The 21,968-nt window shown below is 57.1% G+C and overlaps 1 protein-coding gene, 1 long non-coding RNA gene and 3 pseudogenes across 2 annotated transcripts; 2 read left to right on the top strand and 3 right to left on the bottom strand.

Moving 5' to 3' along the window:
- Nucleotides 1-5,612: 5,612 nt before the first annotated feature.
- On the bottom strand, nucleotides 5,613-11,437 carry LOC138847887 (uncharacterized). The gene is made up of 2 exons (XR_011385767.1): nucleotides 10,517-11,437; nucleotides 5,613-5,800 (listed from the first exon to the last, which is right to left on the bottom strand). It is a non-coding gene; the product is annotated as an uncharacterized lncRNA (long non-coding RNA).
- Nucleotides 11,438-13,311: 1,874 nt separating this feature from the next.
- Nucleotides 13,312-14,710, bottom strand: LOC100340454 (Y-box-binding protein 2 pseudogene; annotated as a pseudogene).
- Nucleotides 14,711-14,817: 107 nt separating this feature from the next.
- On the bottom strand, nucleotides 14,818-16,697 carry LOC100340198 (endothelial differentiation-related factor 1 pseudogene; annotated as a pseudogene).
- LOC138847873 (homeobox protein SIX5-like) lies at nucleotides 14,986-15,495 on the top strand. The gene has a single exon (XM_070067660.1). It carries the CDS (start codon nucleotides 14,986-14,988, stop codon nucleotides 15,493-15,495), a length of 510 nt encoding a protein of 169 aa, XP_069923761.1.
- Nucleotides 16,698-17,174: 477 nt separating the features above from the next.
- Nucleotides 17,175-19,519, top strand: LOC100339946 (beta-galactosidase-like; annotated as a pseudogene).
- The last annotated feature ends 2,449 nt before the right edge of the window (nucleotides 19,520-21,968 follow it).

The following is a 21,968-nucleotide window of genomic DNA, read 5'->3' as shown; positions in this document are numbered from 1 at the left end:
ATAGAAATACATTTTGTTGACTTGCTTAATGGAACATATTAGTAACTCATAAGAAAATTTAGATGTGCAGCATATTGAGTGTGTGTAATGGCTCCAGTTCTTCAGCTTTCCTTTATTCACATCTGTTGCCACATAGCATTCTTGTGGCTTCCCACTCCTCTCTAGATACCAGCCACATTTCCTGGTTTGTAGAGTGAGATGTGTGCAGGTAAGACAGAAGAAGAGATTTGGAAAATCATTTGTACATCTCCACCCATGCTCTTGATCTTTTATCATGGCCATAACCGTATGCCTGAGCAAGCCTTCTAGAGTCTAAAAATCATGACTATGTTCTTCTTTGGAGTCTGTTCATATGGAGCCAGATGTAGAGCTAAGGTGCCCTAGTCAGGAAAGCTGAGGCCACCCTAGGTTAGCTGCCATCCAGATGAATTCCAGATATATAAGTGAGCCCCAGTAAGACTGGTTGAGTCTAGCCCAAGTGAACTACACCTCACAAACACATAGCCTAATTATGTATTTCTTGCTGTAGATCACTGAATATTTGGTATTGTTAGAATATATACTCTCACCACTGCTATTTAACATAGTTCTGGAAGTTTTAGCCAGAGCCATCAGACAAGAAAAAGAAATTAAAGGAATACAAATTGAGAAGGAAGAAGTCAAACTATCCCTCTTTGCAGATGATATGATTCTTTACTTAGAGGATCCAAAGAACTCTACTAGGAGACTATTAGAACTCATAGAGGAGTTTGGCAAAGTGGCAGGATATAAAATCAGTGCACAAAAATCAACAGCCTTTGTATACACAAGCAATGCCATGACTGAGAAAGAACTGCTAAGATCAATCCCATTCACAATAGCTACAAAAACAATCAAATACCTTGGAATAAACTTAACCAAGGATGTTCAAGATCTCTACGATGAGAATTACAAAACCTTAAAGAAAGAAATAGAAGAGGATACCAAAAAATGGAAAAATCTTCCATGCTCATGGATTGGAAGAATCAACATCATCAAAATGTCCATTCTCCCAAAAGCAATTTATAGATTCAATGCAATTCCAATCAGGATACCAAAGACATTCTTCTCAGATCTAGAAAAAATGATGCTGAAATTCATATGGAGGCACAAGAGACCTCGAATAGCTAAAGCAATCTTGTACAACAAAAACAAAACCGGAGGCATCTCAATACCAGATTTCAGGACATACTACAGGGCAGTTGTAATCAAAACAGCATGGTACTGGTACAGAAACAGATGGATAGACCAATGGAACAGAATTGAAACATCAGAAATCAACCCAAACATCTACAGCCAACTTATATTTGATCAAGGATCTAAAACCAATTCCTGGAGCAAGGACAGTCTATTCAATAAATGGTGCTGGGAAAACTGGATTTCCACGTGCAGAAGCATGAAGCAAGACCCCTACCTTACACTTTACACAAAAATCCAGTCAACGTGGATTAAAGACCTAAATCTACGTCCTGACACCATCAAGTTATTAGAGAACATTGGAGAAACCCTTCAAGATATTGGCACAGGGAAAGAATTTCTGGAAAAGACCCGGGAGGCACAGGCAGTCAAAGCCAAAATCAACTATTGGGATTGCATCAAATTGAGAAGTTTCTGTACTACAAAAGAAACAGTGAGGAGAGTGAAGAGACAACCGACAGAATGGGAAAAAATATTTGCAAACTATGAAACAGATAAAGGGTGAGTAACCAGAATCTACAAAGAGATCAAGAAACTCCACAAAAACAAAACCAACAACCCAATTAAGAGATGGGCCAAGGACTCAATAGACATTTTTCGAAAGAGGAAATCCAAATGGCCAACAGGCACATGAAAAAATGTTCAAGATCACTAGCAATCAGGGAAATGCAAATCAAAACCACAATGAGGTTTGACCTCACCCCAGTTAGAATGGCTCACATACGGAAATCTACCAACAATACATGCTGGAGAGGATGTGGGGAAAAAGCGACACTAACCCACTGTTGGTGGGAATGCAAACTGGTCAAGCCACTATGGAAGTCAGTCTGGAGATTCCTCAGAAACCTGAATATAACCCTACCATTCGACACAGCCATCCCACTCCTTGGAATTTACCCAAAGGAATTTAAATTGGCAAACAAAAACGCGGTCTGCACCCTAATGTTTATCGCAGCACAATTCACAATAGCCAAGACCTGGAACCAACCTAAATGTCCATCAACGGTAGACTGGATAAAGAAATTATGGGATATGTACTCTTTAGAATACTATACCGCAGTAAGAAACAACGAAATCCAGTCATTTGCAACAAAATGGAGGAATCTGGAACACATCATGCTGAGTGAATTAAGCCAGTCCCAAAGGGACAAATACCATATGTCCTCCCTGATCGGTGACAACTGACTAAACACCAAAAAGGAAACCTGTTGAAGTGAAATGGACACTATGAGAAATGGTGACTTTATCACCATAGCCCTGACTGTTAATGAACAACTCAATACATTATCCCTCTTAGTATTTTTTTGTCTGTTCTACTTAATATGACTGGTTTAATTCTGTAATTAATACACAGTTATTCTTAAGTGTTAAAAATTAACTGAAATGTGATCCCTGTTAAATATAAGAATGGGAATAAGAGAGGGAAGAGATGTACAGTTTGGGACATGCTCAAGCTGACTTGCCCCAAATGGTAGAGTTAGAAACATACCAGGGGATTCCAATTCAATCCCATTAAGGTGGCATGTACCAATGCCATCTCAATAGTCCAAGTGATCAATTTCAGTTCACAATTGATCATAATGAAAGGACTAAGAGTCAAAGGGAGCACATAAACAAGTCTAGTACCTGCTAATACTAACCGATAGAATAAATAAAGGGGAGAGTGATCCAACATGGGAAGCGAGATACTCAGCAGACTCAGAATGGCAGATGTCCTAAACAGCACTCTGACCTCAGAATCAGCCCTAAAGCCATTTGGATCTGGCTGAAAAGCCCATGAGAGTATTTCAGGCATGGAAAGCCAAGACACGCTGGCAAAAAAAAAAGACCTAAATGAAAGATCTCTGTGAGTGAGATCCCAGTGGAAAGAACAGGTCTTCAAAGAAGGAGGTACCTTTCTCTGAAGGGAGGAGAGAACCTCCACTTTGACTATGACCTTGTCTAAACAAGATAAGAGTCGGAGAACTCAGAGGGCTTCCATAGCCTTGGAAACTCATGACTGGAGCATAGGGAGATTACTGATGCCATAGACAGGAGTGTCAATTGGTAAAGTCAACAACAGGAGTCACTGTGCACTTACTCCTCATGTAGGATCTCTGTCCTTAATGTGCTGTGCATTGAGCTTTAATGCTATAACGAGTACTCAAACAATATATTTCACTTTGTGTTTCTATGGGGGTGTAAACTGTTGAAATCTTTACTTAATGCATACTAAACTGATCTTCTGTAAAAAAAAAAAAGAAATTATCAATTCCCAACTTGACTCTCACTGGGATTAAACATGACAATAGGTCTGATCTGATTTCATCATCATTTAAAAAATCATCTATTATTTTTCACTTTATGTTTCTGTGTGGTAGCAAACTGTTGAAATCTTTACTTAATGTATACTAAGCTGATCTTCTGTATATTAAGAGAATCGAAAATGAATCTTGATGTGAATGGAAGGGGAGAGGGAGTGGGAAAGGGGAGGGTTGCGGGTGGGAGGGACGGTATGGGGGGGAAGCCATTGTAATCCATAAGTCGTACTTTGGAAATTTATATTCATTAAATAAAAGTTAAAAATTATAATAATAAAAACACACAAGCTCTATTTCACAGTGTCAGATTTTCAAAGTGAAGTACTTATGGTTACTAATAGTTTTTCAACTATCACAATGTTTATTGATAGATATAAGTATATAAAATAGAACCTGAACATGACTTGATAAATTAAGTAGTCTTAATTTCAATACTATAACAAGGACCAATTCAAATTCTCACCATTTGTTACACACACACAAAAACCACTACAGGGGCATTAACAGTGTGTCAATACGGACCATCATGTTTCATTTAGAAAAACTTGTGCACTTCCCTGGCCTCAAGGATTTTAAAATCTACACATAAAACCCTTTACTAAAGGTAAAAATACAGGCAACATACTGTTATAGCCTTTGACTTGTTCAGTCAGCTCCTTCCTCTGATTCCTTTGATTCTTCTTGGGTGGTTTCTAGCCAAATTAACTATTTCACCTGGAACAAAGCTTTGCCCTTTCCTGGAAACTCTTGTGTTTACCTTCTTTCAAAGTCAAGAAAGCTGCTGTGGTAGAGGTGATGGGCAGGGAGCTAGGCTTCCAGCTGGCCAGGCTCCAGGGCGAGAGGCCCCTAGGCGAGGGAGGCCCTGCAGTAACCGCGCCCCACACCCCACCCAGGGGGGCAGTCACACTCCCCCACCCCACCTGGGGGGGCCATCACACTCCCCCCCACCCCACCTGGGGGGCTGTCACACTCCCCCCACCCCCAAGTCCTGTCACATACACCTTGGTCAGGAACTACTGTCTGTCCCTCCCCAGGATCTGTGGGAGGTGCTGCATGCTCCTGGGCCCCCCCTTCCCTGTCCCAGCCCCTTCCCCACTGTGAACTGCTGGGCCGGCCAGGTGGGGTGGACAGGTTTGAGTGGGGGGGCCAGGCCCGGGTTTCTTCCTCCACACACTGCTCCCCCCTTCCCTCACCCCAAGCATTGTGCCCCCCACTAATCTGGGCACGGGCAGGGGCCTGCCTGGCAGAAGTCCTTCCTCAGCCTCCGCTGGGACTTGAGGGGGGTTCTCAGGACCCCTCCCCACCCCCACCCATCCCCCAGTGCTTCCAGGGATTTCAATAGTGAATAGCAATAACAGCTAAAGAAAGTAGTCTCACTATACTTAACTGCCCAGCCTAACATTAAAGAGAAACAGGTTTATCTACATGAATATCTCATGTTGTTAGGAAACTGGCGCAGTTGTAGCCAGGTGGCCGCATGGCCCAGCTACTTGAGCCAGGCTCCACCCCCATCCTAATGGGATTCGATGCTCCTGCTTCCCTGCCCACCCTCAGGCGAAGTTTTAAAAGGGCCTGTTCCTGCACACGTGTTCTCTTGCCCCTTCTCTCCTGCTCTCTCTCGGTTCCTCTCTCCAGCCTCCTCCTCTGGTCTCTTGGCTCTGCTTTCCTCTCTCCTCTCCTCTCTGTCTCTCTCTCTTACAGTCTCCCTCTTTGCCTTCGCTGCCCCTTCACTCCGGTCTGTAGGGTGTTCCTCAATAAACCCTTTCCCTTACTCCAGTGTCCGGTGTGCTTTGCAACGGCTAACATTAAGATATAACACATGTGATAAATCAGTGTAATCAACAATTCACCTTTCTGTGTGTATTTTTGGAAATATGTCTTTGGCAGCCAAGTATTTATTTTGAGTCAAGTGTTTATATTAATTTTTTGTTTATTCACTGAACTACACTACCAGCATTTTAGTGGAGATGGAATAAGTTTTTATGAATTTCAGTCACTGGCATAATTATAGCTATCTACATATTCATTATACCTACCAAAGAACTGTGCCCAAAGAGACAGCCATGCATTCAGAAACAGTACACAATTAAATATACATTTTTAAAGATTTATTTATTTATTTATTTATTTGAAAGTCAGAGTTACACAGAGAGAGGGGAAGTAAAGAGAGAGAGGTCTTCCATCTGATGGTTCACTCCCCAATTGGCTGCAATGGCCAGAACTGAGCCGAATTGAAGCCAGGAGCCAGGAGCTTCTTCCAGGTCTCCTCCGTGGGTGCAGGTGTACTGAAAAAGGACATTTTAAATTATCTCAATACAATTAAGGATAGTTAAATATAACTTTATTTTTTAAACATGTTCTAAGGACATTTTGTGTGTTTTAGAATCTGTTATGTGAATTAAATTTTATTTGAAAGGCAGAGAGGCATAAAGACAAAAATAAACATATTTAAATGTTAAATGATTTTCCCACTAAAATTACCTAGTCATTCACAAGAAAAGGGGACATATTGACTGCAGCCATGCACGCCAGCCCCAGCATTGCCACAGCTGAACTAGCTGGGTCTGCTGACATTCTGTGGGTCAGCCACCTCGGAAATCATGTGCTGGAGGGGCCTTGGGCTTCCAGGGATTCCGGGAGGCTTCTGGGAAGCCGCCTTTGTGCTGGGTTGGAAGTTGCTGGGAGGTGGGGTCAGTGGCAGGATGCCCCTCACCAGGCTCTCGCTGCTTAAATCTGGCATTTTCCAAAGAAATCGCTGCTCAGAGGCCAGCCTTTGGCCAAGCTGCACTGAGCACGCGGGCCATCCTAGCCACCCGACTAGATCTCCCAAGGCCACGGAGAGGAGAGAGAGAATATGAATGAATATAAATGAGAGAGAAAGGTCTTCCATCCACTGGTTCACTCCACAAGTGGCCTCAGCAGCCAGGGTTGTGTCAGGCTGGAGCGCCCAGCACTCAGGTCAGAGCTCAGAGCCAAGCCCAAGAGGGGAGCGCTGTGTGCAGTGCAAGGTGTCTGGCCCATAACAAATCTTCCCAGGCAGACGAATCAATTAATTCACAGGCTTTTATTGGGGTTCCGCTCCCGGGCGAGGTTCCCCAGTCCCAACAGAATGGGGGCCAGGGAAGTCGCGTGTCAGAGATTGGGAGAGCTCCTTTTATAGATTCAGGACATGGGGGTTAAAGGTTGAGGTGGGTCTGATCCTCATTAGTTGATCTTTAGGCACCAGCAGGGACCTTGACAAGGACTTTTCTTCCCCACAAGTACAGGTAGGGACTTCTCCATTCCCGGAAGTATAGGCCTTCCTCCTTGCAGATCCCAAAGCTACCATCCAGGACCCCAGGGCAGGCCGGGAGGACGCCCGCTCCCCCATCAGGTCCTGGGTTCCGGCCCCAGCTCCGCTCCGGACTTGGGCTGCAGGAGTGGCCTGGGCGCTCCCAGCCAGCACGGGGAGACCCCAATGGCGCTCCCACCCCAGCACTGCAGGCCTGGGGAGTGACCGGGAAGGGAGCTGGGTCTGACATCTCCCAGCACTGTGTCTTCCATGGCACAGCTGTGGACCCCAGTGCCCCCACTGCTGTCAGAAACGTGGCTCTGCCAAGGGGTGGGGACACGGAGCAGCCCACCCTGACCCCCTGGGCCTCTGGATGTTTACTTCAGTTAAAGAGGAAGAGACTCAGGAAGTGTTAGGAGTCAAGTGTATGGGAGGTGCAATTACGGAAGGCTTTCTGGAGGAGGTGGCACTTGAGCCAGGTCCTGTCATGGGACAGGCAGCCAGGTCGGGAGAATGAAGGCAGCCATGAGAGGCCTATGCGTCCAGCCCCAGGGGCGCTGCTTCCAGATGACACCCCGGTGGCCACCGCCACAAACATGCTTGGGGACAGAGCGGATCTGTTTGGGGACGGCACAGCAGAGGACAGCGGTGTGGCCAACGGGTGCCTGTGGCGCACGGTCATCATGGGGAGAAGGAGCACAGCATTGACCTGCACATGATCCGGCCATACATGAAGGTGGTCACCCACGGAGGGGAGGCCCCCCGGGTACCACATGCTCACCCATGGAGGGGTGGCCACCCCATTACCATGTGCTCACCCAGGAGGGGAGGCCCCCCTGGGTACCCGTGGTCACCCACAGAGGTGGGACCCCCCCAGGTACCTGTGGTCACCCACAGAGGTCAGACCCCCCCGGGTTTCCGTGGTCACCCAAGGAGGTGAGACTCCCCCTGGGCACCCATGGTCACCCAGGAAGGTCAGACTCCAACCAGGTACCCGTGGTCACCCACGAAGGTCAGACCCCAACCAGGTACCCATGGTCACCCAAGGAGGTCTGACACCCCCCCCCAGGTAACCGTGGTCACCCACAGAGGTCAGAACTCCTGGGTACCCGTGGTCACCCACGGAGGTCAGAGCCCCCCAGGTACCCGTGGTCACCCGAGGTGACACCCCCCTGGGCACTCGTGGTCACCCACGGAGGTGGTACCCCCCAAGTACTGTGGTCACCCCGGAGGTCGGACACCCTGCTGGGCCCGGCAGACCCTCTGTGCCTCTGCGTGGCTCAGAGCCCAGCGACTGCCGCCCTCACAGGCTACTATGGCGAGGGCCTCAATGCCATCATCATCTTTGCCGCCTGCTTCCTCCAGGACAGCAGCTGCCCGGACTACCACTACATCAGGGAGAACCTCTTCCTGTGCGAAGGCCGGGGCAGGTCGGGGCTGGGCAGGGTGGGCAGGAGGGCGGGGCAGGAGGGGCGGTGCCGGGCAGGCAGGGGGCGGTGCTGGGCCAGGACGGGCAGGGCGGGGCCAGGCATCGCAGGCGGGGAGGGGATGGGCGGAGCAGTCGAGGCGGGGTAGGAGAGGCGGGGCACGGTGAGCAGGTGGGGCAGGGCAGGCCAGGACCACTTGCCCAGGTCTCCCCTGGTAACCGGGACCCTCTTTTCCCAGCACCCACCTTGGCCCCCGGGTCCCCAAAAGCAGGCTCCCTCCCTGGCACCCGGGACACCCAACACCTGGACCCCTCCCAGGCAGCATGGACCCCTGATGCCCAGCCCCTTCCCCAACGCCCAGCCCCATCCTAGGCATCCTGGACTCTCAACGCCAGCACCTCTCTGTCACTCTGGACCGCAGACACCCGGCCTACTCCCTGTCACTCGGGACCCCAGATGCCCGGCCCCCTCCCTGCTACCCGGGACCCCTGTTACCCGGTGTTCTCCCTGCAGGGCAGGTGAGGCAGGGCAGGTGGGGTGGGGCAGGTGGGGCGGGGCAGGCAGGGCAGGCAGGCAGGCAGGGCAGGCAGGCAGGCAGGGACCGCTTGCCCAGGCTTTCCCCTTGCTGGCCCACTCACATGGCCTGGGCTTCCCTGTGCCCCGGGGCTCTGCAGCAGCCACCACCACACACGTCCATCACCAACACCATCAACACCATCATCATCATCACCACCAATACCCTGAACACCGTCACTGACACCATGACCATCGCCAGACCCGTCCAGCGGGGACCCGAGGGGCTGGAACACGGCCCCCTCCCCAGAGGCCCCATGGCCCCATCCCCGATGCTCAGCCCCTTCACTGGTACCCAGGACCCCCGACGTCCAGCCCCTCCCTGTCACTGGGGACCCCTGATGCCTGGCCCCCTCCCTGGCACCCAGGACCCCCGAAGCCTTGTCCCCTCCCTGACACCTGGGACCACCGACGCCTGGACCCTCCTTGACACCCGGGACACCTGCCACCTGGCCTCCTCCCTGGCACCCTGACAGCCAACGCCCAACTCCCTGCTGGGCCCCAGGATCCCTGACGCCTGGCCCCAACCTTGACACCAGGACTGCTGATGCCTGGCCCCCTTCCTGGCACCCCAGACCCCCCATGCCCCGGGTCCTCTCTGGCACCCCAGACCCCACCGCCCCTTCCCTGGTCCCTGGGAACCCCATCACCTGGCTCCCTCCAGGGCCCCGGGATCCCTGACTCCTGGCCCCTTCCTTGACACCTGGGACACCTGATGTCTAGCCTCCTCCCTGGCCCCCGAACCCCAAGGCAAGGCCCCTTCACTGGCAACTGGGATCCTGAGGTCTGGCCCCCTTTCTGGCACCTGGGACCAGCGATGCCTGGCCCCCTCCCTGGCACCCCGGATCCCCAACTCCTGACCTCCTCCCTGGCAACCAGGAACCTGACGCCCAGCCTCTTCCCTAGCACCCCAGACCCCCAATGCCCAGCCCCTTCTTTGGTACCTTGGAGCCCCATCGCCTGGCTTCTTCCTTGGCCCAGGAATCCCCAAAGCCTGCCCCTCCTTGACACCAGGGTCCCCTGACTACCGGCCTCCTTTCTGGAACTCAGGAACCTGATGCTCAGATTCTTCCCTGGCACCTGAACCCTGGACACCCAGCTCCTCCCTGGCACCCTGACCCCTGCCACGCGGGCCTCTCTGTCACTCGGGACTCCTGACATCCGGCACCCTCCCTGGAACCCCAGATTGCCAACACCCGGCCCCATCCCCGATGCCCTTCCCCTTCCCTCATACCCAGGACCCCCAACATCTGACCACCCCCTGTCACTCAGGACCCCTGACGCCCAGCCTCCTCCCTGGACCTGGGACCCTTGACGCCTGGCCCCTCTCTGTCACTCGGGACCCCAGACGCCCGACCCACTCCCTGGCACCTGGGACCCTTGACGCCTGGCCCCCTCATGGCACTTTGGACCCCGACGCTTGGCTCCCTCCTGGGCCCCGGGTTCCCCGACGCCTGGCCTCCACCTTAGCACCCTGGATCTTCGACGCCCAGCCCCTACCCTGTCACTACCTTACACCATCACTGACACCATGCCATCGCCAGACCCGACCGGCGGGGACCCGGGGGTCCTGGATGCGAGGGAGGGGCCGTCGTTGGGGGTCCCGGGTGCCAGAGAAGTGGCTGGGCATAGGGGAAGGGGTCGGGCGAGGGGGTCCCGGGTGTCAGGGAAAGGGTCAGGTGTCCAAGGCAGCTTCCAGCGGTTCTGCTATCCCCTCCGTCGGAACTCACCATGTCGAGGTCCTCAGCTCCTAGGTGCCAGGCGACCCCCAGTGCGCGAAAGTGGAGAGCACAGACCCCCACTGGGCTCTGGAGCTTCTAGGCAGCGCAGCCTTCTCCTGGGACCTCGCTCCACAGAGGAACTCTAGGACCACTGTAACGTCAAGATCCCGCGTGATGACATCACTGAGCCTGATTGGACGGGGGCGCACACAGCGTCACAAAAGACGCAGCCAATCAGCATCCTCTAAGCCATGACTCCCTAACCGATTTGTGCTCCAAGTGAATCAGGAGTGGTGGGACGCAGCCCCCTCCCCTCCTCCTGGGCTGCTTGCCCCATGGTGCACCTGCCACCCGCTGGGGTCACCCCAGGGTCGCCCCGTGCTTCTTGCAGGCGGATCCTGGCTGCAGCTGCCAGTCACCTGCTTCAGGTGAGTTAAAATTCTGCTTCTTGGCTTAGGGACTTTCTCTTTGTCTTCATATTTCTGCTCATTTTCCTGTTGGGTCATTTGTATCATGTTTTAATATTGATTTGACGAATGCTTAAAGGCATCACATGATTGAATCCTTTTTTCCCCCTGTCAATATATGTTGTCCACTCTACTTACTGACCTTTAATATCTTCTATTTGTTTCTTGCCGGTGCTTGGTAAGCTAGTGGATTTTAAAAATATCGATCTTTCCTGATCTCTTTCAATTCATTTATCAGTTTTTGTTTTTACTTGTTATGGATTCTCTCTAAATAAAGATCTCCAATATACTGAGATTTTATTGCTTGGAAATTGATCTTTACACCTTAGTTTTTCCTTTTGTTCTTTTTCCTCCTCTCCTGACTACTCCTCTAGTAAGAAGGCTGCTGTGCAAGCTCCGCAGGTGTTCCAGTTTTTATTTTGGAAGAATCACGCTGTCTTTTTTTGTTAAATATAATTTGTACTTGATGTTGAAAAAAAAAACAAAAACAGCCCAGGGTCAGGCGTTGGGGTCCGGGTGCCAGGGAGGGGGCTGGGCGTCTGGGGTCCCGAGTGACAGGGAGGGGCCAGGTGTCAGGGGTCCCAGGTGCCCAGGCACCAGGGGCCTGGGTGCCCAGGAAGGGGTCTGGGTGTCAGGGAAGGGACCGGGCTTCAAGTGTCTGGGGTGCCAGGGAGGGGGCCAGGTGTCAGGGGTCCCAGGTGCCAGGGAGGGAGTAGGATGTTGGGGGTCCTGGGAACCAGGGAAGGGGCCGGTCGGCATGGGACCTAGGTGCCAGGGAGGAGGCTGGACATCCGGGGTCACAGGTGTCAAGAAGGGGGCCAGGCATTGGGGATCCTGGGGCCCGGAGGGTGCCAGGAGAAGGGAGTCCCAGGTACCAGGGTAGGGGCTGGGTGTCGGGGGCCCAGGGTACCATGGAGGAGGCTGGGCATCAGAAGTCTAGGGTGACAAGTAGGGGGCCAGGCGTCAGGCATCCCAGGGCCCAGGAAGGAGCTGGGTGTCGTGGGTCCGAGGTGCCAGGGAGCAGCCGGGTGTCTGGGGTCCCGTGTACCAGGGAGGGGGCAGGGCGTTGGAGTCCTGAGTGACAGAGACTGGTCAGGCATCAGGGGTACCAGGAAGGAGGCCAGGCATCTGGGGTCCCGAGTGACAGGGAGGGGCCAGATAGGGGGTCTTGGGTACCAGGGAAGGGGCTGGGCATCAGGGAAGAGGACAGGTGTTGGGGATCCGGGATGCCATTGAGGGGGCCGGAAGTCAGGATTCCCAAGTGACAGGGAAGGCCGGGTATTGTGGGTCACCGGTGCCAGGGAGGGGGTCGGGGGTCCCAGGTGCCAGGAGGAGATGGGCCTCCAGGGTCCCAGGTACCATGGAGAAGCCAGGCATTGGGGTCCCGGGTGCCAGGGAGGAGGCCGGGCGTCAGGGGTTCTTGGTGTCAAGGAGGGGGCTAGGAGTCCAGGATCCTGGGTCCCAGGAGGGAGCTGGGCAATGGGGTTCCCAGGTACCAGGGTAGGGGCTCAGCGTCAGGGGTCTGGGGTGCCAGGGAGGTGGCCAGGCATCTGGAGTCCTGGTTGCTGGGGAGTGGGCCGGGTGTCAGGGAGGGGCCTGGGCATTGGGGAAGGGGCCAGACTTCTGGGGTCCGGGGTGCAAGGGAGGGTGCTAGGTTTCAGGGGTCCTGGGTGGCTGGGAATGGGCCGGGCAGGAGGGTTCCTGGGTGCCAGGGAGGGGCCCAGGTGGTGGGGGTCCTGGGTGCAAGGGAGGAGGCCAGGCATCCAGGGTCATGAGTGTCAAGGAGGGGGCCCGGCATCAGGATTCAGGGGCCCAGGAAGGAGCCTCGGGTCGGGGATCCAGGGTGCCAAGGAGGGGGTCTGTCAACAGGGAATCTGGGGCCCAGGACGGAGCCGGGCAATTGGGGTTCCGGGTACAAGGTAGGTGCTGGGCGTCTGGGGTCCAGGGTGCCAGGAAGGAAGCTGGCATCAGGGGTCCCTGGTACCAGGGAGGAGGCTGAGCATCAAGGGTCCCGAGTGACAGGGAGGGGCCGGACTTTGAGGGTCTTGGGTACCAGGGAAGATGCTGGGCATCTGGGAAGGGGCCAGGTGTCAGGGATCTGGAGTGCCATGGTGGGGGCTGGACATTGGGAGTTCCGAGTGACAGTAAGGGCCGGGCATTGGGGGTCACGGGTGCCAGGGAGGAGCTGGGTGTCCAGGGCCACGGGTGCCAGGGAGGATGCCAGGCATCAGGGGTTCCTGGTGTCAAGGAGGTGGTCAGGAGTCTGGGATCCCGAGGCCCAGGAGAGAGCCGGGAAATGGGGGTCCTAGGTACCATGGAAGGGGTTGGGCGCTGGGGTTCAGGGGTGCCACAGAGGATACCGGGCCTCGGGGATCCGGGGTGCCAAGGAGGGGTCCAGATGTCAGGATGCCGGGTACCAGGGAGGGGGCCGGGTGTCTGGGGTCCGGGTGCCAGGGGCAGCACAGACAGTGGCTGATTATGGTCCCTGCTAAGCCCCAGAGCTGGAGCTGGGCCAAGTCCTAGGGCTTCCCAGTGTGGATGGAGCCGATGTTTTGATGTCATGGATTATGGGAAAGGGAGGGGTTGCTGGATAGGGTACAAGTCAGTTGGAAAAACTGGCAGATACCAGATGGTGGCTGGGTGTCCTGAGTTGGAAGCACTCCAGCATGGTGGGGGGGGGATCCCCACTGTTGATGGGGGCTGAGGTCTCTGGGGCAGTGGGCTGCTGAGGGCCAGGGGGCTGCTGCCATCGCAGCTGGAAGTAGGGGCGGTTTCGTGGGTGCTGGGGTTCAGGCCAGGAGCCATCAGTGGGGCCTTGGCTGGGCTTGGTCTCCCCATCCCCACCTTCTGTGCTAGGCTGCTGGGGTGGCCTCAGGCGGAAGGGCCTGTGATATCTGGGCCGGAAACTGGGTGGGGGCACCCGCTCATCACCCTGCTGTTGGTCCCCCTCCAACAGGGCTGTGTCTTTGGGCTCCACCCCATCAGTGCCCTCTATGGGCTGCTACTGGTTGGGGGACGAGGGCCTCGCACAACCCGCAGTCGGTAGAAAAAGGGTGGTGGGCGCTGTCGCCTGGGCCACTGCCCAGTCTTCAGCCCGCTCTCCTACACTGCCGGGTTCTGTCCCGCCGGGGGCACCTCTGCCACCATGGGCAGCGGGGCAGCTGGGCGAGGCCGGGGGATGAAGTGGCGGAACCTGCGTCGATTGGGGGCGTAGCGGCTGCCCTTCACCGGCACACACACACACACACACACACACACCCCGACTCAGTTACATTAGCAGCTTCTGCGCCCTTCTCTCCGACACTGAACTCCACGGTCTCCCCATCTCCAACGCTGCGCAGAAACTTCCTGGGGTTGTTTCTTTTAATAGTTGTCTGGTGCACAAAGACCTCCTCCTTGGTGTCATTCCTGTTGATGAATCCGTAACCATTCCGGACGTCGAACCATTTGACAGTGCCAGGACCTGAACTGCCAGCACCCGCTTGTCCGCCTGACTCCGGGCCGGGGACACGGGGGTCCCCAAGGCTGCTGTCTCCGGGATGCCAGGGGTGCGAGGGCCTGGCGCCAAGGGGGTTCCAGCAGCAGGGCCAGAGCCGACTCCACCCTCGCCGCCGCCTGCTTTCTGCGGCTCCCCCGCGGGCACCGGTACCACCACGGCTACCACCCCTGCTGCCGTCGCGGGCACTGTCGCCGCGGGGGCCGCTGTCGCCACAGCTGCGGCCTCCTCCTAGCTCATCCCGCTGGGTCCAGTACTGGCCTCCGCCGCCGCCACCACCGCCACCGCCCCGGCCCCTCCCCGCGGCTCGCGAACCCGCCGCCCCGCTAGGTCTTCATGCCCTGAGCCTCTCCCGCACGCCTGTAGCTGGCCCAGATCCAAGGCCAATCACAGCCCGCTGCAGTGGTGCGCGGAGGCCCTGCCTCCTGGCCACCAGCCAATCCTAGCCCAGCAGCCCCTGGCGCGCACGCCGGCCCCGCCTCCCGGACTTCGCACCCATCGTGCTGGGCGTGACCATGCAGCAGGGCAAGATCATCCTCACTGCCACCTTCCCCACCAGCATGCTCCTCTCCCAGGTGCTGCCGCCCACCCCGGGCCTGGCCCTGCCTGTGAAATTGGAGGCCGCCATCCCTGTGCCCAAAGATACCCTCCCTGCCCAGCCGCCGCCCCCCGTTGCTACTCCGCCCTTCGCCGCGGACTCCTCCAGCCTTGCACAGTTTCCCAGTGCCCCTGCCCGAGATGCTGCTGCTGTCCCTGGCAGCCGTGCCCCTCTGGCCCCCGGGACTGGAACTGAGCACAGGCGCAGAGTGGCTGCTGGATGCGGAAAAGGGGCTGGGGGCGCAGGCCCCCCAGACCGTGCTGTGGCTGCCAGACCCCAACCCCAACGGCCTGCTCCTGGGAGCCCCGGCGGGGAGCGAGGTGGACCAGGGACTGGAGGCCGAGGTCAAGGTCCTGACCCAGCTGCAGTTGGTGCCCGTGGAGGAGCCCTTGGAACTGTGACCAACACGGCCCCTGGCCGCTCCTGACTGGTGCCCCCGGCGCAGGGCCTCAGGAACACAGCTGCTGTCCCCCAGCCCAGTTGACCTTCGCCAGCCCCGGAGGTGCCTGGGGACCTGCCCCCTGCTCTGCCCCGCACGGCTTGGGGCCTTGGGGTCCCCTTTGGGGTGCCGCCCCTGCACCTGGTACTAGCTGCATGCTGGACTTCCAAGCCCGCCAGCCTCCCCTGCCCCCGACACTATCAATAGCTCCCCTGACACCCAGCGCCCTCAGAGCAGCCTGGAACCCGAGGGTGGCCCCGAGACAGACAGACCCGGCCCTTCCTGCAGGGGTGGGTGGGGCGCACCCTCCAGGGCCCTCTCCATCACCTGCAGCACCAGACCAATGATCCCCTCGCCTGGCCTGGCCCGGGACAGCCCTAGCCCTTGTCTAGTTTGTATCGTATCCTAAATCTTTTATTTTTCCAGGACGTGTTATGCTTGCCTTTCAGTTAAAATAAAGTCAACAGCAGAAATAAAGAAAAAAAAAAAAAACAGTCTCAGAGACTTTTTTTTTCTTTGCAAGGTTTGTTCTTGTCTGACAGCTGGTGTGGGTGGAGGAGGCCCCTGGGCGCAGGCGCAGGTGCGGGTGCAGCCGGTCGGTGGTCAGTGCAGCAGTCAGGCAGCCAGAGGAGGCTCAGCTGCATGCACTGATTTTGAGGCTTTGTGCTCACTTTACCCTTGGGCCCTTCTCGATGGGCTTCCCAATGTCCTTGCCCCGAGCTTGAGGCCGATGGCCCACTTGCTCTTGCCCAGCACCTGGTTGTTAGGGATGGCCCGGCCACTCTCGTAGTCTGTAATGACCTGCGGCTTCTCAGTGATTTTCATGGCCAGGTCCTTCTGCGTCAGCCCCTTGCTCTGCTGGCCCTGCTGGATGCCCTTGCCCACTTCTAGGGTCACCCGGTCGTGGTGCAGCTCCTCCGTCTCCCGGTCCAGTTTGGCCATGTTCTTGGTGATCAAGTGCTGTTTATTCTGGCCGGTGGCCCATTTCTTAGCTGTCTCCATGTCATCTCCTCATTGCTGAGCAGCTAGCACAGTCTGCTTGGACTTGGCCTGCGCGGCCGTGGGGCACTTCTTGCGCAGCACGTCACAGTGTCCCAGTCGCTATCAGCTCTGCGGCGACTCGAGACCTGGCGCCTGTGTATGTGTGTGTGTGTGTGTGTTTCAGCAAGTTTAATACATTCAAGATTATTTATTTACTAGAACAAAATTAAAAGTCTCTCCAGGCAGCCAAAGCCGGGGAGCAAGAGGATCACGTCCGGCCATGACAGTGAAGCTTGTGCTTGAAGGAGGCCATGCCCGCGTCGTGCCACAGCCCGGACAGCCTTGGTGGCGGGCAGGGGCCCGAGGTGAGTCCATCCCAGCCGGTCCTCACCACCGACGCCAGCACCCCAGGGTCCCCAGGAGGGGCCTCCCTCCCTCCAGAACTCCAGCGGCCCCGCCCAGCATGAGCCACCCGCACTGGGCTCCTGCAGCCAGCCAGGATAAGACTGAACTGCGGGCCTGGGAGGATTCCTCACCCACGGGATAAGAGGCAGCCCCCACCCCACCCCACCCCATGAGTGATAAATAAAAGCGGGGCTGTGGGCAGCAGTGGGGGCCTGGACGCACACTCACAGGTGCCTGGCAGGGCCCTGAGGCTGGTGAGCCAGAAGCAGGAATGTGGAAAAATGCAGGGCCGAGACACTGACGACGGTGACGCTTCTCGAGATGACAGTCAGCGCCCCGTAGGCACGGGGGCCCGGGTACCACTGATGGGATCAAACGCTGACACCGTTTGATCAAAGGATTCCCAGGAACGTGCCTAGGGCAGAGGAAAGTCGAACGCTTATCCAGAACCAAAGTTGGAGGTGGTCAAGTATTTGGAGCACAGCTGCTGAGAGCAATTTCACTTCAATTGGAGTATGCACTGCTTCCTCTCCACCTGGGCTGTGATTCCCTGGCCCACGTGGTTTTTTTTGTTTGTTTGTTTGTTTGTTTTTTAGACAAAGCTTTCTTGTCCTGGAGCCGTGGAGGAGCCTGGGAGCACTTCCCAGAGGACGTTCGAGATCCACTACTGCCGGGACCGCTTCCTCAAGGATGGCCAGCCCTTCCGCTACATCTCGGGGAGCATCCACTACTTCCGCGTGCCCAGCTTCCACTGGAAGGACTGGCAGCTGAAGATGAAGATGGCGGGACTGAACGCCATCCAGGCGGGGGTCTCCCTGCTTGGCTGTTGGAGCAAGAGTCCATCGTTCTCCGCTCTTCTGACCCAGATTACCTCGCGGCTGTGGACAAGTGGCCGGGCGTCCTTCTGCCCAAGAGGAAGCCTCTGCTCTATCAGAGTGGAGGGCTGAGTATACCTGTGCAGGTTGAAAATGAATATGGCAGCTACTTCTCCCGTGACTATGACTACCTGCGTTTCCTGCAAAAGAGCTTCCACTACTACCTGGGTGACAACGTGCTTCTGTTCACCACCGACGGTGCACAGAAGTCCCTGCAGTGTGGGGTGCTGCAGGGCCTCTATGCCACAGTGGACTTTGGTGTAGGTAACAACTTCACAGATGCCTTCCAAATCCAGAGGAATAGTGAGCCCAGAGGACCCTTGGTCAATTCTGAATTCTATACTGGCTGGTTAGACCACTGGGGTGAAGAGCACTGGACAGTCTAGAGTGAAGCAGTGGCTTCCATCCTCTGACATCCTTGCCAGGGGAGCGAATGTGAACATGTACATGTTTATAGGTGGGACCCATTTTGCCTATTGGAACGGGGCCAACACGCCCTATGCATCACAGCTCACCAGCTAGACTATGACGCCCCCTGAGTGAGGCAGAGGACCTCACCAAGAAGTATTTTGCTCTGCAGAAGGTTATCAGGAAGTTTGCAGCATTACCAGAAGGTCCCATTCCTCCATCCACACCAAAGTTTGCATATGGAACAGTCCCGCTGAAAAAGTGAAGGGCAGTGGATGCAGCTCTGGATGTCCTGTGTCCCTCCAGGCCCATCAACAGTGTTTATCCCCTGATGTGTACCCAGGTGAAACAGTACTTTGGCTTTGTGCTGTACCGGACAACACTGCCTCGGGACTGCAGCAACCCTACACCCCTCCCTTCATCCCTCAATGGAGTCCACAACCGGGCCTGAGTCGCTGTGGATGGGATTCTGCAGGGAGTGCTGGGGCAAAACCACGTGCTCACGGTGAGCATACAAGGGAAGGCTGGAGCCAGGCTGGACCTCCTGGTGGAGAACATGGGGCACGTGCACTACCGCAAAGCCATCAACGACTTTAAGGGCTTGATTTCCAACTTGACCCTGGGTTCCTGCATCCTCACAAACTGGACCATCTTCCCCCTGGACACCGAGAGGGCAGTGAGCAGCCTCCTGGGTACTGGGGTGGCCGCCAGAAGGACGCCAGTGCCTGCAGCTCCCAGAACTACACGCTGCCAGCCTTTTACACTGGGAACTTCTCCATCCCCAGTGGCGTCCCGTCCCTGCCCCAGGACACCTTTATCAAGTTCCCGGGTGGACCAAGGGTCAGGTGTGGGTCAACGGCTTCAACTTTGGCTGCTACTGGCCAGCATGTGGGCCACAGGTGACCTTGTTTGTGCCAAAGCACCTCCTCAGCCCCTCGACCCCCAACACCATCGCGGTGCTGGAGCTGGAGCGCGCACCCTGCAGCGAGCATGGCCATGGCGCCATGGAGCTCATGGACAGGCCCATTCACAATGCCACCGCCTCTCGGGGCCTGATGAGACCCACAGTGTTCAAGTCACAACTAGAGCCTTAGGAGACTGAAGGCTGTGCACGGTGGGGTCCAGCACCCCCACATCCAGATAAGAAAACCCCGTCAGGTCTACACCCGCCAGAGAAGTCCACTATAAAGTGAATCTGGTTCCCAGCGTGGGTCTTCCTGGTGCTGGGACAGCCCCGGGCGTGGGAGGCAGCTGACAGCACAGGCTGCTGTGCAAGCTCCGCAGGTGTTCCAGTTTTTATTTTGGAAGAATCATGTTGTCTTTTTTGTTAAATAAAATTTGAACTTGGAAAATGAAAAAAAAAAAAAAAGTCCCGGGGTCAGGCGTCAGGGGTCCTGGGTGCCCGGGAGGGGGCTGTGCATCATGGAAGGGGCCGGGCATCAAGTGTCCGGGGTGCCAGGGAGGGGGCCAGGTGTCGGGGGTCCTGGGTGCCAGGGAGGGGGCAGGACGTTGGGGGTCCTGGGTGCCAAAAAAGGGGCCGGGCAGCAGGAGACCTAGGTGCCAGGGAGGAGGTCGGACACCCTGGGCCCCAGGCATCAGGGATCCTGGGGCCCAGGAGGGAGCTGGGAGAAGGGGGTCTCAGGTACCAGGGTAGGGGCTGGGCATCGGGGGCCCAGGGTGCCAGGGAGGAGGCTGGGGGCCAGAGGTCTTGGGTGACAAGGAGGGAGCCAGGAATCGGGGGTCCGGGTTGCCAGGGAAGGGGCCAGGCATCAGGGGTCCCAGGTGCCAGGGAAAGGGCCAGGCATCAGGGGTCCTGGGTGCCAGGGAGGGGGCCAGGTGACTGGGGTCCCGAGTGACTGTGAGGGGCTGGACTTTGGGAGTCCTGGGTACCAGGGAAGCAGCTGGGCATTGGGGAAGGGGCCGGGTGTTGTGGATCTGGGATGCCAGGGAGGGGGCCGGGCATCAGAGGTCCCCTGTACCAGGGAGGGGGCCAGGTGGCTGGGATCCCCAGTGACAGAGAGTGGCCAGGTGTCAGGGGTCCCCTGTACCAGGGAGGAGGCTGGGCGTCAGGGGTCCCGAGTGACAGGGAGGGGCTGGACGTTGGGGGTCCTGGTACCAGGCAAGGGGCTGGGAATCAGGGAAGAGGTCAGGTGTTGGGGATCCAGGATGCCATTGAGGGGGCCGGAAGTCAGGAGTCCCAAGTGACAGGGAGGGCCGGGCGTCAGGGGTCACAGGTGCCAGGGAGTGGGTTGGGGATCCTGGGTGCCAGGGAGGAGCTGGGCATCCATGGTCCCCGGTGCCAGGAAAGAGGCCAGGCGTCAGGTTCCCTGGTGCCAGGGAGGAGGCTTGGCGTCAGGGGTTCCTGGTGTCAAGGAGGGGACAAGAGTCCGGGATCCTGGGGCCCAGAAGGGATCCGGGCAAGGGGGATCCCAAGTACCAGGGTAGGGGCTCAGCGTCAGGGGTCCAGGGTTCCAGGGAGGTGGCCAGCGTCTGGGGTGCCAGGTGCCAGGGAGGAAGCCGGGCATCAGGGGTCTCGGGATCCCGGGAGGGGGCTGGGCGTTGGGGAAGGAGCCAGGTCTCTGGGGTCTGGGGTGTGAGGGAGCATTCCGGGTGTTGGGGATCCTGGGTGCAAGGGAAGGGGCTGGGCGGCAGGGGTCCTGGGTGCTAGGGAGGGGCCCAGGTGGTGGAGATCCTGGGTAAGGGAGGAGGCCAGACATCTGGGGTCATGGGTGTCACGGAGGGGGCCCAGCATCGGGATCCAGGGGCCCAGGAAGGAGCCTCAGGTCGGGGGTCTGGGGTGCCCAGGTGGGGGCCAGGCGTTGGGGGTCCCTGGTGGCAGGGAGGGCACTGTGCATCAGGGGTCCTGGGTAGCAGGGAAGGGGCTGGGCGTCTGGGGTCCCGAGTGACAGAGAGGGGCCAGGCATCAGGGGTCCTGGGTACCAGGGTGGAGGCCTGGCAACAGGGGTCACGAGAGACAGGGAGGGGCCAGACATCCAGGGTCCTGGGTCACAGGGAAGGGGCTGGGCGTCGGGGAAGGGGCAGGGTGTTGGGGATCCGCGGTTCCAGGGAGGGTGCTGGATGTCAGGAGTCCCGAGTGACAGGGAGGGCCAGGTGTCTGGGGTCACAGGTGCCAGAGAGGGGGCCAGGCATCGAGGATCCTGGGTGTCAAGTAGGGGGCCAAGCTTTGGGGATCCCAGGGCCCAGGAGGGAGCCAGGTGTTGGGGGTTCCAGGTACCAGGGTAGGGGCTGGGCATCGGGGGTCTGGGGTGCCAGGGAGGAGGCCTGGCTTCAGGCGTCCAGGGTGTCAAGGAGGGGGCCAGGCGTCCTGGATCCCAGGGCCCAGGAGAGAGCCATTAATTGGGGGTCCAGGGTGCCAGGGTGGGGGCCAAGCATGGAGATTCCCAGGTGCCAGGTAGGGGTTCGAGAGTCCCGGGTGCCAGGGAGGAGCTGGGCGTCTGGGTTCCTGGGTGACAGGGAAGAGGCCCGGCATCATTGGTCCTGGGAGTCAAGGAGGGGGCCAGGCGTCCAGGATCGGGAGCCCGGTGTTGGGGGTCCAGGGTGTCAGGGAGGGGGCCAGGCTTCAGTCCCAAGTGCCAGGGATGAAACCGGTGTCAGGGGTCCCGGGTAGCAGGGATGGGGCTGGGCATCTGGGGTCCCGAGTGACAGAGAGGGGCTGGGTGTCAGGGGTCCCAGGTACCAGGGTGAAGGCCTGGCATCAGGGGTCCTGAGTGACAAGGAGGGGTCAGAGGTCCGGGTCCTGGGTAACAGGGAAGGGGCAGGGCATTGGGGAAG

This window comes from Oryctolagus cuniculus, assembly GCF_964237555.1.
Source record: "Oryctolagus cuniculus chromosome 17 unlocalized genomic scaffold, mOryCun1.1 SUPER_17_unloc_2, whole genome shotgun sequence".
NCBI lineage: Eukaryota > Metazoa > Chordata > Mammalia > Lagomorpha > Leporidae > Oryctolagus > Oryctolagus cuniculus.
The sequence above is the reverse complement of the archived record's forward strand: the minus strand, read 5'-3'. Positions and strand labels throughout refer to the sequence as shown.

What these genes read in the sequence shown, in the direction of transcription:
- LOC138847873 (XM_070067660.1), top strand. Translation starts at nt 14,986, where the DNA reads ATGCAGCAGGGCAAGATCATCCTCACTGCCACCTTCCCCACCAGCATG.